This window comes from Ovis aries, chromosome 11, assembly GCF_016772045.2.
Source record: "Ovis aries strain OAR_USU_Benz2616 breed Rambouillet chromosome 11, ARS-UI_Ramb_v3.0, whole genome shotgun sequence".
NCBI classification, from domain to species: Eukaryota; Metazoa; Chordata; class Mammalia; order Artiodactyla; family Bovidae; genus Ovis; species Ovis aries.
The window spans coordinates 41458029-41470711 of NC_056064.1; the positions used below are offsets into that span (position 1 = coordinate 41458029).

At 55.8% G+C, this 12683-nt stretch overlaps 1 protein-coding gene across 1 annotated transcript; it reads right to left on the minus strand.

Moving 5' to 3' along the window:
* Window positions 1-4472: 4472 nt before the first annotated feature.
* Window positions 4473-9029, minus strand: KRT15 (keratin 15). Its single transcript, XM_004012902.5, has 8 exons — window positions 8453-9029; window positions 7579-7661; window positions 7339-7495; window positions 6701-6862; window positions 6490-6615; window positions 6071-6291; window positions 5613-5638; window positions 4473-4852 (listed from the first exon to the last, which is right to left on the minus strand). Exons 1-8 carry the CDS (start codon window positions 8942-8944, stop codon window positions 4758-4760), a joined length of 1362 nt encoding a protein of 453 aa, XP_004012951.2. The 5' UTR covers window positions 8945-9029; the 3' UTR covers window positions 4473-4757.
* Between the last annotated feature and the right edge of the window lie 3654 nt (window positions 9030-12683).

Consider the following 12683-nt stretch of genomic DNA (forward strand, 5'->3'; position numbering starts at 1 on the left):
GAGTCACCAGACTGTTCATCTGTAGATCTGAGGCCTAAACCCTGCTTCCAGCTCCTCACCAGAGTTCCTTGCTTGAATCTCGGATCAGGCTCCTGCCTCCTTCTCTCTCTCCCTGGACCACAAGGGGTCTGGAGACCAGACTGGCTGTGCACATGTGTGCACGCTCAGTCACTTCAGTCACGTCTGACTCTTTGTGAGCCCATGGACTGTAGTCTGCCAACCTCCTCTGTCCTTAGGATTCTCTAGGCAAGAATACTGGAATGCGTTGCCATGCCCTCCTCCAGGAGATCTTCCTGACCCAGGGATCGAACCCGTGTCTCCTGTGTCTCCTGCACTGCAGGCAGATTCTTTTCTCACTGAGCCGCCTGGGAAGCCCCCAGTCTGGTTGACGACCTCCCAACGGGTCTTAAGCTTCCCCCACAGGAAAGAGTCACCTTGTAAAAGGCAGCCCCTGCCCAGATGGTGGACCCAGGCTCTCTGGGCACTCTGCCTCCTCAGAGACACCTGCTTGACACAGCAGTCCTCAGGAGCCTTCTTCGGGATTAGCCTCAAAGTCTCAGGGCTTTATATTTCTACATACTCAGCTTTCTAAAACCCCTGTTATTACCACCCGAGTTCTCCAGAAACACATAGAGGCCAGTACAGGCTTTGAATTAAGTGGACCTGAGTTCCAACCCTACGTCTGCCATAGACTGGCTGTGTGACCTTGGGAAAGTTACTCAACCTTTCAGTGTCTCGGTGGCCATAACAGAAAAACAAGCGTCAGACGAGTGAGTATCTGAGAAGCACCTGACACCCCGGAGCTCCCAGCAGGCGGAAGGTTCCTCTCCCCTCCCTGTTACAAACGAGGAAATGCAAGCTTCTCATTGTTAGATGACCCATCAGAATATTCTTCGGTCCTCCGTCCTGCGCCAACTCATTGCTTCGCCTCCCTCTCTGGTTCTTGCACCAGCATGGCACCGGCAGCATCCAGACAAGTGACAGCTGGTGGCTTTCTGGTCTCATTTCCCCCACTCAGTCTTACATTCCCTGAGGACAGGGGCTTTGTCAAATATACCTCTGAATACCTTTCCTGGCAGAGGCCGGTGCTGGCTAACTGCCTGAAAAGTTGTTTCAGAGACACGTTGTCTGCTGGCTCTAAATGAGAAGGAATGTCTAGCAGAAATGGTATCCAGTGAGGTCACCCCAGCTCCAGATCTCATGGGAAAAGCTGGCATCATTTTATTTTCCTTCGTGCAGCCAGCTGCCCATGGAGGGACAGGTGACCCCTAGGTGGGCACACGCCCAAGACACCAGGGAATGTCCAGAGCCCTGCCTATAGCAGGAAGGAGCAAAAGAGAAAAAAGGTCATGGACCCAGGCAATAAATATTTACTGAGAGGCCCCGCTGAGGACTCAGCTGTGCGTGGAGCAGACACTGCCCCTGCTGCCAGGGTCTCCCAGGTCAGGCTCCCCCCTGAGGTCTCAGCATCGAGAACCTCAAGATCATCTCGTCCAATCAGAATCTTCCATGTAAAGATGGGGAGACTGAGACCCAGAGGGGGACAGGGACTCAGAGTCCTCAGTGAGAAAGGTGGGCATGCCCCATGCCTGCTCTGGGAAGGCCAGCCTGAACCCGGGACACACCCAGAGCCCTAATCCCTAGTCCCAAAGCTGCCCTCTCAGCAGCAGAGGGAGGCCTGCTGCCTGCTTCCCGGATTGGCTGGAAACTTAGCCCAACCTCCATCCAGGGACAGGCAGGAGGTGGCTGTCTATGTCCGGAGACAATTTAAGGGCTCAGCCAGGCATGCACTCTCCCTGGGAGTGGGCATCTCACTTCAGGGTCAGGCAGGGGACAGAACTTGGCAAGTTGCAAGGGCCTCTCTGATAGCCTGTCCCTGAATCCCAGCAGAGCAGGCCAGCAGAGCAGGCAGGGGTGCTCCAAGAAGAGAGAAGCAGGCTTCTCCCCCCTAGCTCAGGGTCTGGTCTCTAGAGGAGGTTCACTGGATGAGGGACAGCTGAGCCCCATTCTGCCCTGCACTTTTGCAGACGTGGTTATTTTTGCAGTCAAAGAAGACTCTTCTGTGGCTGTTTAGGCCTGAGACCTCTCAAAAGAGACCTGGATATCAGTGATGCAAGAGCAGTAGCTCAGCTACCAGCCTCAATAGTGGGGGGTGGGGGGAGAGTGTCCCAAAGGAGCCTGGCTGAGCCCCAGGATGTCAGGGACACGGCGCCCAGTGCTCTGGGCTTGAACCGCAGCGTGGGAGACCAAGGTGCCTTGTAAGGACAATCTTTCTGACCGTATTGGCTGTGTGACGCTTGAACAGTTTGCCCCTAGTGGTCAAGAAATGAGTTTCAGACCAGCACATCCTCTAAGGAAGGTGTCGCCAGCTTCTGTCACACACCATCCCCACCCCCTGGCATCAAGGGAAAAGCAAGGGTCTGGAATTAGAGAGAAAGCTCCAGACCCAGCGTCACTGTCCCCTAGCTTGTGGCTTCATGCCTGTGGTTTAGCTTCCATGGGCCTCAGTTTCCTCTTCTGAAAACTGCTGCTCAAGTCTGGCCTCAATTTCAAAAGCTTCTGGGAGAGGAAATGAGACACCATCCACTGAATGCCCTGTCCAGAGCCTGGCAGGGTGCAGTGTCAGTCGCTCAGCTGCGTCCGACTCTTTGCCACCACCTGGACTGTAGCCCGTCAGGCTCCTCTGTCCATGGAATTCGCCAGGCAAGAGTACTGGAGTGGGTAGTCATTCCCTTCTCCAGGGGATCTTCCCGACCCAGGGATCCGACCCGGGTTTCCTTCATTGCAAGCAGATTCCTTACCATGGGAGTGTACAGACACTAATAAAATCCCTTTCCTCCCCCCCAGCCCCAGGGAAATCTGTGCACTCAGGAGATACATTCTAGATTAAATCCCCCTCAGAAAGAGTGGATGCCACCTTCTTTCCAGCCAGGGCTGCTGGAAGAGGAGTTTCACCCAGTGAGACCCACGGGGTGCCTCTCAGAAGGCCTGGCCCTCCCCACAAATGATCTGATTCTCAGGAGAACAGCAGCACCTCCCATGTGATCTTCCCAGCAGGACAAAGAAACCGGTTCTCCCTCCCCTCCCCTTCTCCCCTCAATCCTCTCCTGAGCCCAGTCCAACCAGGGCCCAGAGTTCTCTGTTTCCTCATTCCCTGCCCTCTATCAGGGGCTAGGGGCTTCCCTGGTAGTTCAGCTGGTAAAGAATTCTTCTGCAATGCAGGAGACCCTGGTCTGATTCCTGGGTTGGGAAGATCCCCTGGAGAAGGGTTAGGCTACCCACTCCGGTATTCTTGGGCTTCCCTGGTGGCTCAGATGGTAAAGAATCTGCTGCAATGTGGGAGATCTGAGTTTGATCCCTGGGTTGGGAAGATCCCCTGGAGGAGGAGATGGCAACCCACTCTAGAATTCTTGCCTGGAGAATCCCCATGGACAGAGAAGCCTGGCGGGTTGCAGTCCATGGGGCTGCAAAGCGTCAGACACAACTGGGTGACTAAGCACAAGCACAGCAGAGGCTATGGATTCCAGAGGAACAGCCCCAGAGCAGAGGCAGCAAATCAGGTGTGTGCGGATGCCGCTGCTCTAATGAGCCCTTAGGTAGAAACTGGGGACGGGGAGCAGGATTTGGATGAAGAAGGGCAGTAAGGGCTGGAGCTGCTTTGGACTTGGAATTAGAGAAATCAGGGAGGGCTTCCTGGAGCTGGTGTCTCTCCCTCTCGGCGCTTTCAGTGCCTTGTAGGGAGATGGCATCTATGGAGGGATGGGGGCCAGGTTTGCAGGGGGACAGAGATGGGAAGTGGCTCAGCCATTCTAGAGGTCAGGTGTGCCCAGCTGGGAAAGAGGGGAAATTAGGGAGCATACGTGGTGAGAGCTGGAAGCAAGGGGGAAGGTCCTGGCAATTGGCTGTGAAGAACCAGGGCCTGGGATCCGAGAATAAGCCGTGAACTTGGAGTCATACAGGTGTGGGGCCCAGCCCCAGCCCTACTACTTACCGTCCAGCCATGAGGCCACTGGACTAATCATCAGCCTGACCACCTCATTTGTAAGTTTCCCGTCTCAACTCTAAGTTCCCTCATCTCTAAGATGGCATAATAAGGCCTGACCACCAGCAGTTGTATTAAATGAGACCCGTGAGTGGGTGTGCCTAGCCCAGTGCCAACCATACAGTGGTGAACCAGAGCCGTCTACGCAGTCAGTCATCCGGTAACTGATTAATCAATGTCTCGATGTGTTTACTTCGTGTTAAGTACACCACACCACTCTAAGGAACCCTGTTTCCTGCTTCCACGATCACTAAATGGGGTCAGCCAGACAACAAGTCATCCAATCAGCCTGGCTTGTCCGAGGCAACCCAGACACCCCAAAGAGTGACTGTGCAGGGAAGAGGTCAAAGCTGGGGAGAGACGGCAGCAGGTGGGCCTTGGCCTTTCTCAGAGGCCACCAACAAGAAAAACTGGACATGCTACTGAGGGATATTTGCAAAAGGAAAAGCAAGTCTTTATTGCATGGACATGGTACAGACCATGAGCTTGTTACACAGCAGAGCTGTTTCTTGCACCTCCCTGCTCTATTGGAGGCAGGAAATCTGGAGAGGGCAGGGGAGAGCACAGGAAGCACCCAACTAAGAAACGAAGGACCCCTTGGACCAGACCCTCTGAAGGCAGAGCCTGGAATTTGCTTTTCCGGTCCCTCTGGCCAGCTTTCTGCTCAGCCTGGGGAGGGCAGGGGTGGCAAAGGCATCTCCCCTGCACTGGGGTGTTAGATTTCTCTCTTTCTGGAAGAAACCACCTTCCCGTCCACAGACTCCTCAACGTTGATGCGGACCTTGCCGCCACCGCCACCTCCCAGGGAGGCTGTAAAAAGAAGGGGCAAGTTTAAGAGTGGGAGACGCTCCCTGCACTCCTTCCCAAGGGGGCCAGGGCCTCGTCTGAGCTCTGAGAAGACTGGACAGCACCCCTGAGAATGGCCATCGGCCAGTCCTTCCAGAGCTGCCAGGACGACTGGTGCTGAATTACTCATCAAAGAGATGGGCGGGAGCAGCGGCAGGTATGCCCTGCAGTGAGCAAGAATGTCAGAGCTTTTAAGCTGCACGTAAACAGGAAGTAATCATGGACGTCTATCCATAAGTATGGGGCTTCCCAGGTGGCACTAGTGGTAAAGAGCATGCCTGCCAGTGCAAGAGACATAAAAGACATGGGTTCGATTCCTGGGTCGTGAAGATCCCTTGGAGAAGGGCATGGAAACCCACTCCAGTATTCTTGCCTATGGACAAGAAGAGCCTGGCAGGCTACAGTCCGTAGGGTTGCAAAGAGCCGTACATGACTGACACGAGTTAGTGTGCATGCATCCAAAAGTACATGAAGGTGGAGCCTAGGCAGGGGCTATGCCCTGGATAAAGTTTGCTCATCCTGGAAGATTCTCCATAAATATTCAACCCCAGCCCTACCAGGGACTGACAGAGGTCCCACTGGAGGAAGAAGTACCTATTGGAATGGGCATCTCCCCACCCTACTTGGATGCTTGGTCTCTTTCCCCTTCCTCCCCATTCTAAGGGTATTTGTGACTTCAACAGTTTCTCTCCCCGCTCAACTCAGAAAGAGTTAAGCCTCTTACCTTCTCCGGTACCAATGCCAGCCATCCTGCAAGAGAGATGGGAGCAGATGTAAGCAAAGGACAGAAGCTCAGGTCTGCCTACAGGGAGACAGCTAAGCAGGCTTCTCCACCCCTACCCCCATATCTGACTTCTCTAAAGGCTGGGCCATCCTGCAAGCCCTCCAGACCTGCCACCCCTAAGCAGATAGATTCTAATCTTTAATAACACCCATCCATTTCCTTTAGGAAGTGGAACCAGCATCAAATCCAAGACTACTAGCCCAACTGTATCATTTACAGAAGGCACACAGGACCAGAGAGGTGACATGACCTGCCCAAGATAATAGCCGATGACCAGAGCACAGAGACCAGAACCTCTGACTCCATGTTCTGCTCTCTTTTCACTGTAGACACTGCTGTGCCCTTAAGATGACTCTCCACCCTAACCCCTCACTCCCCCTCTGCACCCCAGCCCCTGCCTGGCATCCTGGCCCTCCAGCAGGCTGCGGTAGGTGGCGATCTCCTGTTCCAGTCGCGTCTTGATGTCCAGCAGCATCTTGTACTCCTGGTTCTGCGCCTCCATCTCACTGCGGAGCTCGCTCAGCTGGGCCTCGATGCTGCTGATGAGGCCCTGGATCTGCTGCAGCTGTGCGGCATAGCGGCACTCCGTCTCTGCCAGCGTGCTCTCCAGCCCGGCTTTCTAGTGGGCAGCAGACCAGAGACACTGCATCAGGCTAGCCAGCCATCGAGGGCTTGGGGAGACAGGCCAAATGGAATGCATGGAACCTCCCCCGGAGGGAGCTTGGGAACACCAATGCTTAAAGCAGCCATGAAGGATGGCAGAGGTGGGGAGGGGGAGGCTTGGCAGGAGGAAGAGGGGCATAGCAGGGAGCCAGACCATGCTGAGCTGGGACTGCAGCTCGATCTCCAGCCCCTGTATCGTGCGTCTCAGGTCTGTGATCTCCGACTTGCTGGTCTGGATCATCTCTGTGTTGGAGGCCACCTCCTTATTCAGCTCCTCCGTCTATAGGTCACACACAAGAGAAGTGAGCTCCATGGGCCTCCCAGGGGCTCAGGAAGCTGAGGAGAGGCCCACCAGTCAGACCCACCTTGCTAAAGAACCAGGCCTCGGCATCCCGGCGGTTCTTCTCCGCCATGGCCTCGTACTGCTCCCTCATTTCTGACAGCACGCGGGTCAGGTCCACGCCTGGTGCTGCATCCATCTCCACGTTGACCTGGCCAGCCAGCTGGTTGCTGAACTCCTTCATCTCCTTCAGGGGAGGGAGGGTAGGCATTCAGAGACAGAGGGCGGTAGCCAGAGCTAAGTCTGGGGTCCCACGTGCCAATCCTGGCTCCAGCACTAATCACTAATGCACCACATGACCTCAGTTCTGCCCCACACCCACCCTGGCCCATGCCACATGAAAAGGTTTGATCGCACAGGCCTCTCAGCTCTGAGGGTCTCTCCTCCTCTCTAGTCTCTGGTCCTGCCAAGGGAGGACCTCAGACAGTAGGGCCCTTCTATGAGCTCATGAAACAGATCAGGACAGAAGCACCCACCGGCCACCTGGCCTGGCGATGTATCAGAGAAGATAAGGAGTCTGGGTCACCAGTGATCCTTCCCTCCATGGGGACCTCTGTGTTGGCGGGTGCATATCAAAACCACTCAGCCCTTCAGCCAACTAAGAAGAGTCCCCAGTGGCCCCACTTTGCCTCCCACCAGCCCCACCCGCTGCCTGATCCTCACCTCCTCGTGGTTCTTCTTCAGGTAGGCCAGCTCCTCGTTCAGGCTCTCGATCTGCATCTCCAGGTCGGTCTTGGTCAGGGTCAGCTCGTCCAGCACCCTGCGCAGGCCGTTGATGTCAGCCTCCACGCTCTGGCGCAGGGCCATCTCATTCTCATACCTGGAAAGGAAGAGGAAACCCAAGTAAGGAGGGTTAAGGGGTCTGGACCACTTGAGCTGGGGGACAATGCGGAAGGAGCGTACTTGAGTCTGAAGTCGTCCGCAGCCAGCCTGGCATTGTCAATCTCCAGAATGACCCGAGAGTTGTCGATGGCAGCCGCCAGGATCTGCAGGATAAAGGGAGCTGGTGTCAAGAGGGCCCCTCCCTCTTCCCTGCTGCTCCCCCTGCCGTGCACCTCACATGGGACCCCTCACTGACCATCTTCCCTTGGATACCAGCAACAGTAGGCTGTAGGGTCCCCAGACAGAATCCAGCCATCCCATGCCACCCTCCTGGTCTCTGAGACAGGAAAGACCAAGGAGGGTGGCAGGGAATGCCCCGTGGGAACTGCCTGGCCAGGAGCAGGGTGACCTCTTGGGGTGCTCCACCAGCCTCCCGTGTGGACAACTCATGGTCGCTGGCCTCCTGCACACCTTAACACAGCCTTGCATCTATAGAACATTCCAGTCAGTGGGAACCTGGAGGGCAGCTGCGGAAACTGGTGCAAGTGAGTGAAGGGTGAGTGAAGAGCTGGCAGAGTCCATGCGCAGTCCCAGGTCTCCTAAGGCTTTTGCCACCCAAGACATTCAGAGGGTGAGGCAAGCGGTCCTGGCGTTCAGGACTCCTAGGACCAGAGTTTCATCTCTGCACCCTTATTCTTGCAAAAGAAGCAAAGGAACGCTCTAGACAGAGCCCCACAGGTGTGAGCACTGCTCTCATCTCGGCCCCTACTGGTCCAGACCAGATTCACAGGATCCCCAGCACTGCCAGGCTGAGCAAAGTGTGCCCCCATCCACATCTGGAATGCATTCCCCCACTTGCCAAGGTTACACATCATTGCCTGGGCAGAAAAGGATTTCCCCCGGGGCAGCTGGTACCAGCTACCTGCTCCCCTCTCCCTAAAACCAGAGGCCTTACCTTGTCGCGGAGTTCATCAGTGGTCTTGAAGTAGGGGCTGTAGTCACGCTCCGGGCTGGTCGGGCTCTGTCTCTGGTACCAGTCTCGGATCTTCACCTCCAGGTCGGCGTTGGCCTCCTCCAGGGCGCGCACCTTCTCCAGGTAGGAGGCCAAGCGGTCATTGAGATTCTGCATGGTGATCTTCTCGTTGCCGGAGAGGAGGCCGCCATCTCCACCACCGAAGTCACCAAAGCCACTGCCAAAACCCCCACCAAAGCCACCTCCGAAGCCACCCCCATAACCACTACCGGCCCCTCCACCAAAGCCACCCCCATAGCCCCCTGCTGACCCCGAGGAGACAAACCTGGCAGAAGACGCTGAGATAGTGCGGCTCCCACCACCCCCATAGAGACTCCCCCCACCAAAGCCTCCGCCCCCAGCCAGAAGGGAACCCCCTCGTGTAGAGCTACCCCCAAACGTGGAGGAAGAAGTCTGCAAAAGCGTGGTGGCCATGGGCAAGCAGCAGTGCTGAGCTCTCAGCAGCACGAGAGAAGCTGGCAGGAGGCGCGGGCTGGGCTGAAACCTGAGGGCTGCGCCTGCCACCCCCAGCCCCGGGGCTCCTTATATATCCCTCCCGAGGGGGTGTGGGATTGCGTCTCCTCCCCCAAAGGGGAGCCAACTCCTTCTGCGTTCCTGACAAACACAGCTGCCTACACACCTCAGCGTGGCTGGTGTGGGGTTTTTCTTTCCTTCCTTTTTTTTTTCTTTTAAATGCAACAAAGGAGATGATTCAGAATGGTGTTTTGCCCCAGGCCATGATTTTAACACTTGGATTACAGGTTCATCTCTACACTCCAAGAGAAAACACGGAAGGTAGGAACCTTGCATCACGTCTGCCAGGCCTCCGCCTGCCCTGTTAGTGGCTCAGGCCAACTCCTCCCTCACCTGGACTTCCCTGCTGCTTCCAGCCCGGGACCCTCACCCCCAGGCAGCTGGCTCCTGGCTCGCAGTTTGGGAGTTCACTTCGCAGGGCTGCTGCATGTGGTCCCTTTCACAGATCCTGTGTCTAAGCCTGCCAGGCTCTGGGGATTGGTGGGCAAGGTGCATGGAAGAAGGTAGGGGCCATGGGCATAAACTGAGGACGGGAGAGGGAGCCTGAGTCTGGTACCAGCTGAGGTGACCAGAGGGGGCCAGCATCTGTCACTTCCCTGACCCTACAAATGGACTCTTCTCCTCCACCCTTCACCTCCTCTCCTCCCCCATCTACAGACCCCTCCTACTTCTCCAGCTCCCCCCGGCCCCCTGTCCCACTGCCCTGGCATTCCCACAAAAGCCAGCCAGCTCAGGGCTGACAAGGGGCTGATTGATAATCCCACCACCTGCCAACTACATGTCACTGAACCTTTACTTGCTCCTGGGACGAGTTGGGGCAAACCTCTGTAGATAAGATGGGAGCAAGTTCCAGAAAGCCCCTGCCTTCACCAGCGAGAGGCATGTTGCTGCACAGCGGGCCCAGATTAACCATTTGTCCTGTGAAGCGCTGCGGGGCTGGGGAGGGGCTCAACCCAGAGGGCCGTACGTGCCTGAGCACTGCCAGGAGGGCGGGGATGGGGAAGCCTGGCACACGGACTGGAAGGCCCCTCTGAGATCTAGAAGGTCAAAGCACCACCTCAAAGAGCAAGCTGCGGAAGCCGGAAAGGGGAGTCCAGCGCTCAGGAGAGCCCTCTGGTCTGCCACCAGCTCGGGGGCCTTGTGTGCACAGAGACCTGTGGGCAGTGCCACTGGAAGCGTGGCCGGGCCCTCTGGCCTTGGCTCTGGGGTTTAGAGATAGCCAGGGGTGGGGAAGTGGGCCAGATCAAGCTGGAGGGCCAGATCAAGCTGGAGCACCAGGAGGAGATTTCCTGGCCCAGAGCTGCGGCATCGTGAAGCAGACAGCGCTCTGGAACCCCTCAAAGCCAGGTTCAAGCCCAGCTCTATCCGTCACTGCTTGGGAACCTTGGACTTGGAAATTTTCAAGTCTCAGTTTCCTTCTGGCAATGGATCCTCTCAACTCCCACTAACGGAGAAGCCCTGAAGCCCAAGAGCCTCCATCCTGCTCCTCATCTTCTGAGGGGCCAGATAGGGGCACGCATGTCCAATACTTAGGACTCCCATGTACCCCTCACTTGGGGGGACATTTTTTTTTTTTTTTTTTTGCCCTTGAGCATTAGATCCGCCTGTGAGTGAGCATCTCAGCCTTCCATATTCTTCCATAAGCATCACCTATGGGGCAATGCAGATCACTGCCATCATTGCTCTAATAACAGTAATCGTATGCTTCCACTGCACGCTTGATAATTCACAAAGCACTTCTACACCCATACCTCCTCTAATCCTTATGACTCAGAAGATATTCCCTGCCCCATTTCAGAAGGAATGAAAATGCGGCTCAGAGAGGGGAAGCCGTTTGTACAAGATGGCACAGCTAGCAAGGGGGCATCAACAGGACTCAGTGGACCCTCTGACACTTCAGTCAAACAGGGGACAGGAAAAGAAGGTGCTCCCCTCCTCTGCCAGACCTCAGAATCCTGCACCTGGGCTGGGCTGATGGAGGGGTGGGGACGTCCTGGTGGGGATGGGGAGGGGTCTCCTCCCTCAGCATCATACTGAGCCCGCTGCTGAGTGCTGGGCCTGAACAGTGTGGTATTGTCTCGTGGATGAGAGGATATTGTCTTTTCCTCTGAAAGAAAAATAATCAATCTCAGATCAGCCATGGCTCATTAAAGCCTCTGCAGACATGACGGCCCCAGCAATTACCACGGGAACAATTACGTGCCATCACCCTGGGGTAAGAGAGGGCTGGACCCCAGCCACCTTCTCTCTGCACCCTGACTCACCTCCAGCAGCCCCTCAAGGGGGCTTTCTCTACACACTCTCAGGCCTAGGCCGAGTGGAGCTGCCCCAGTCACAAATCCCCGGTTTCGATCCAAACGGTTCCTATGAGCTCAAGGTCTGGGCAGCCGGGACCTCCTCATTAGCACCAGGAAGGGATGGCCAGGTGAGGGTGGAGATCAAGCTCCGTTTGGCTCCTGCGCAGACTGCAGCCTGGGGCCCTGGGAGGCTGTGCCAGTTTCTGTCCTTGGCCTACTCCAGACAGACAGGCAGTCCCCAGAACCAGCTTTCCCTCCTCGGAATGGGACAGGGCAGTTCAGTGGAAAGAGCCTGGGCTGGACTCCATCTGGGTGTGACTAAACAGCTCCAAGCCAGGTTCACGACTTAAAACTGGGTCATTTTCCCACTTACATGAGGTACAGGGAAGAGCCAAAAGCATAAAGACAGAAAGTGTAATGGTGTTGCCAGGGGTGGGGAGGGAGAACGGAGTGTTACTGTTTAATAGGTATAAAGTCTCATTTTTACAAGATGGAAAGAGTAATGAGGATGGAGGGTGGTGATGATTGTACAACAATGTGAGTGAGTTTAATGCCACAGAACTGTACAGTGACGAATGGGTGAGATGGTGAAGTTCGTTATGAGTATTTTGCAACAATAAAAAAAAGAAAGGGGAGGGAAAAAACCCACTCGCCTCATTAACACCAGCCCCAGCTACCGATCCACAGTGAGCATTCGAGGCACAGGGGGAGTGGGGGGGGGGGGGTTCTCCATGGACGTTAGAATCCTCCCTCGCCTCCTCCAGTCCCCAGGAAGATTCTCAGGACAGAGAGTGCCTGCCCTGGGGCCTGGAGAATTCCTCACTTCTCTTTTATTAGTTATGTGGCTATGGGTAATCAAGCCTCCTCACTCTGAGCCTCAGTCTACCAGTTGGAAAAATGGAAATAACTCCTGTCCGGTCTGACTCGAGATAGAGTGAGAGGACGGACCAGAAATGCCTGCACACGGAAGTGATTGTGATGACCAGCAGGCTGGGAAGACCCTCCCCTCCCCCAAATCCCCTCCTCCTTCCTCTCTCTTCCTCTGCTCTACCCCAGCTTCTTCTGTCAACACAGTACCCTTAGTTTCAGCTCCCAGACTGAGATGGGCAAGTGCCCCCCACCCTATCCCCCCACACACAAAGGAAGGCTTTATTCCTGTCACCCAGACCTGAGACCCAGTCACCAGCCCCACCTGCGTGGGCCCAGACCCCGCCCCACAGCCACATTCCTGGAGCCTCTGGGGCATAGGGGAGGGTTTCAGCTCTGACAACAGAGGCTTTCATGAACAGGGGACAAATATCTCCGGGCAGTCCCAGCCTCGGGGTGCAGCCAGACCTCTGGTC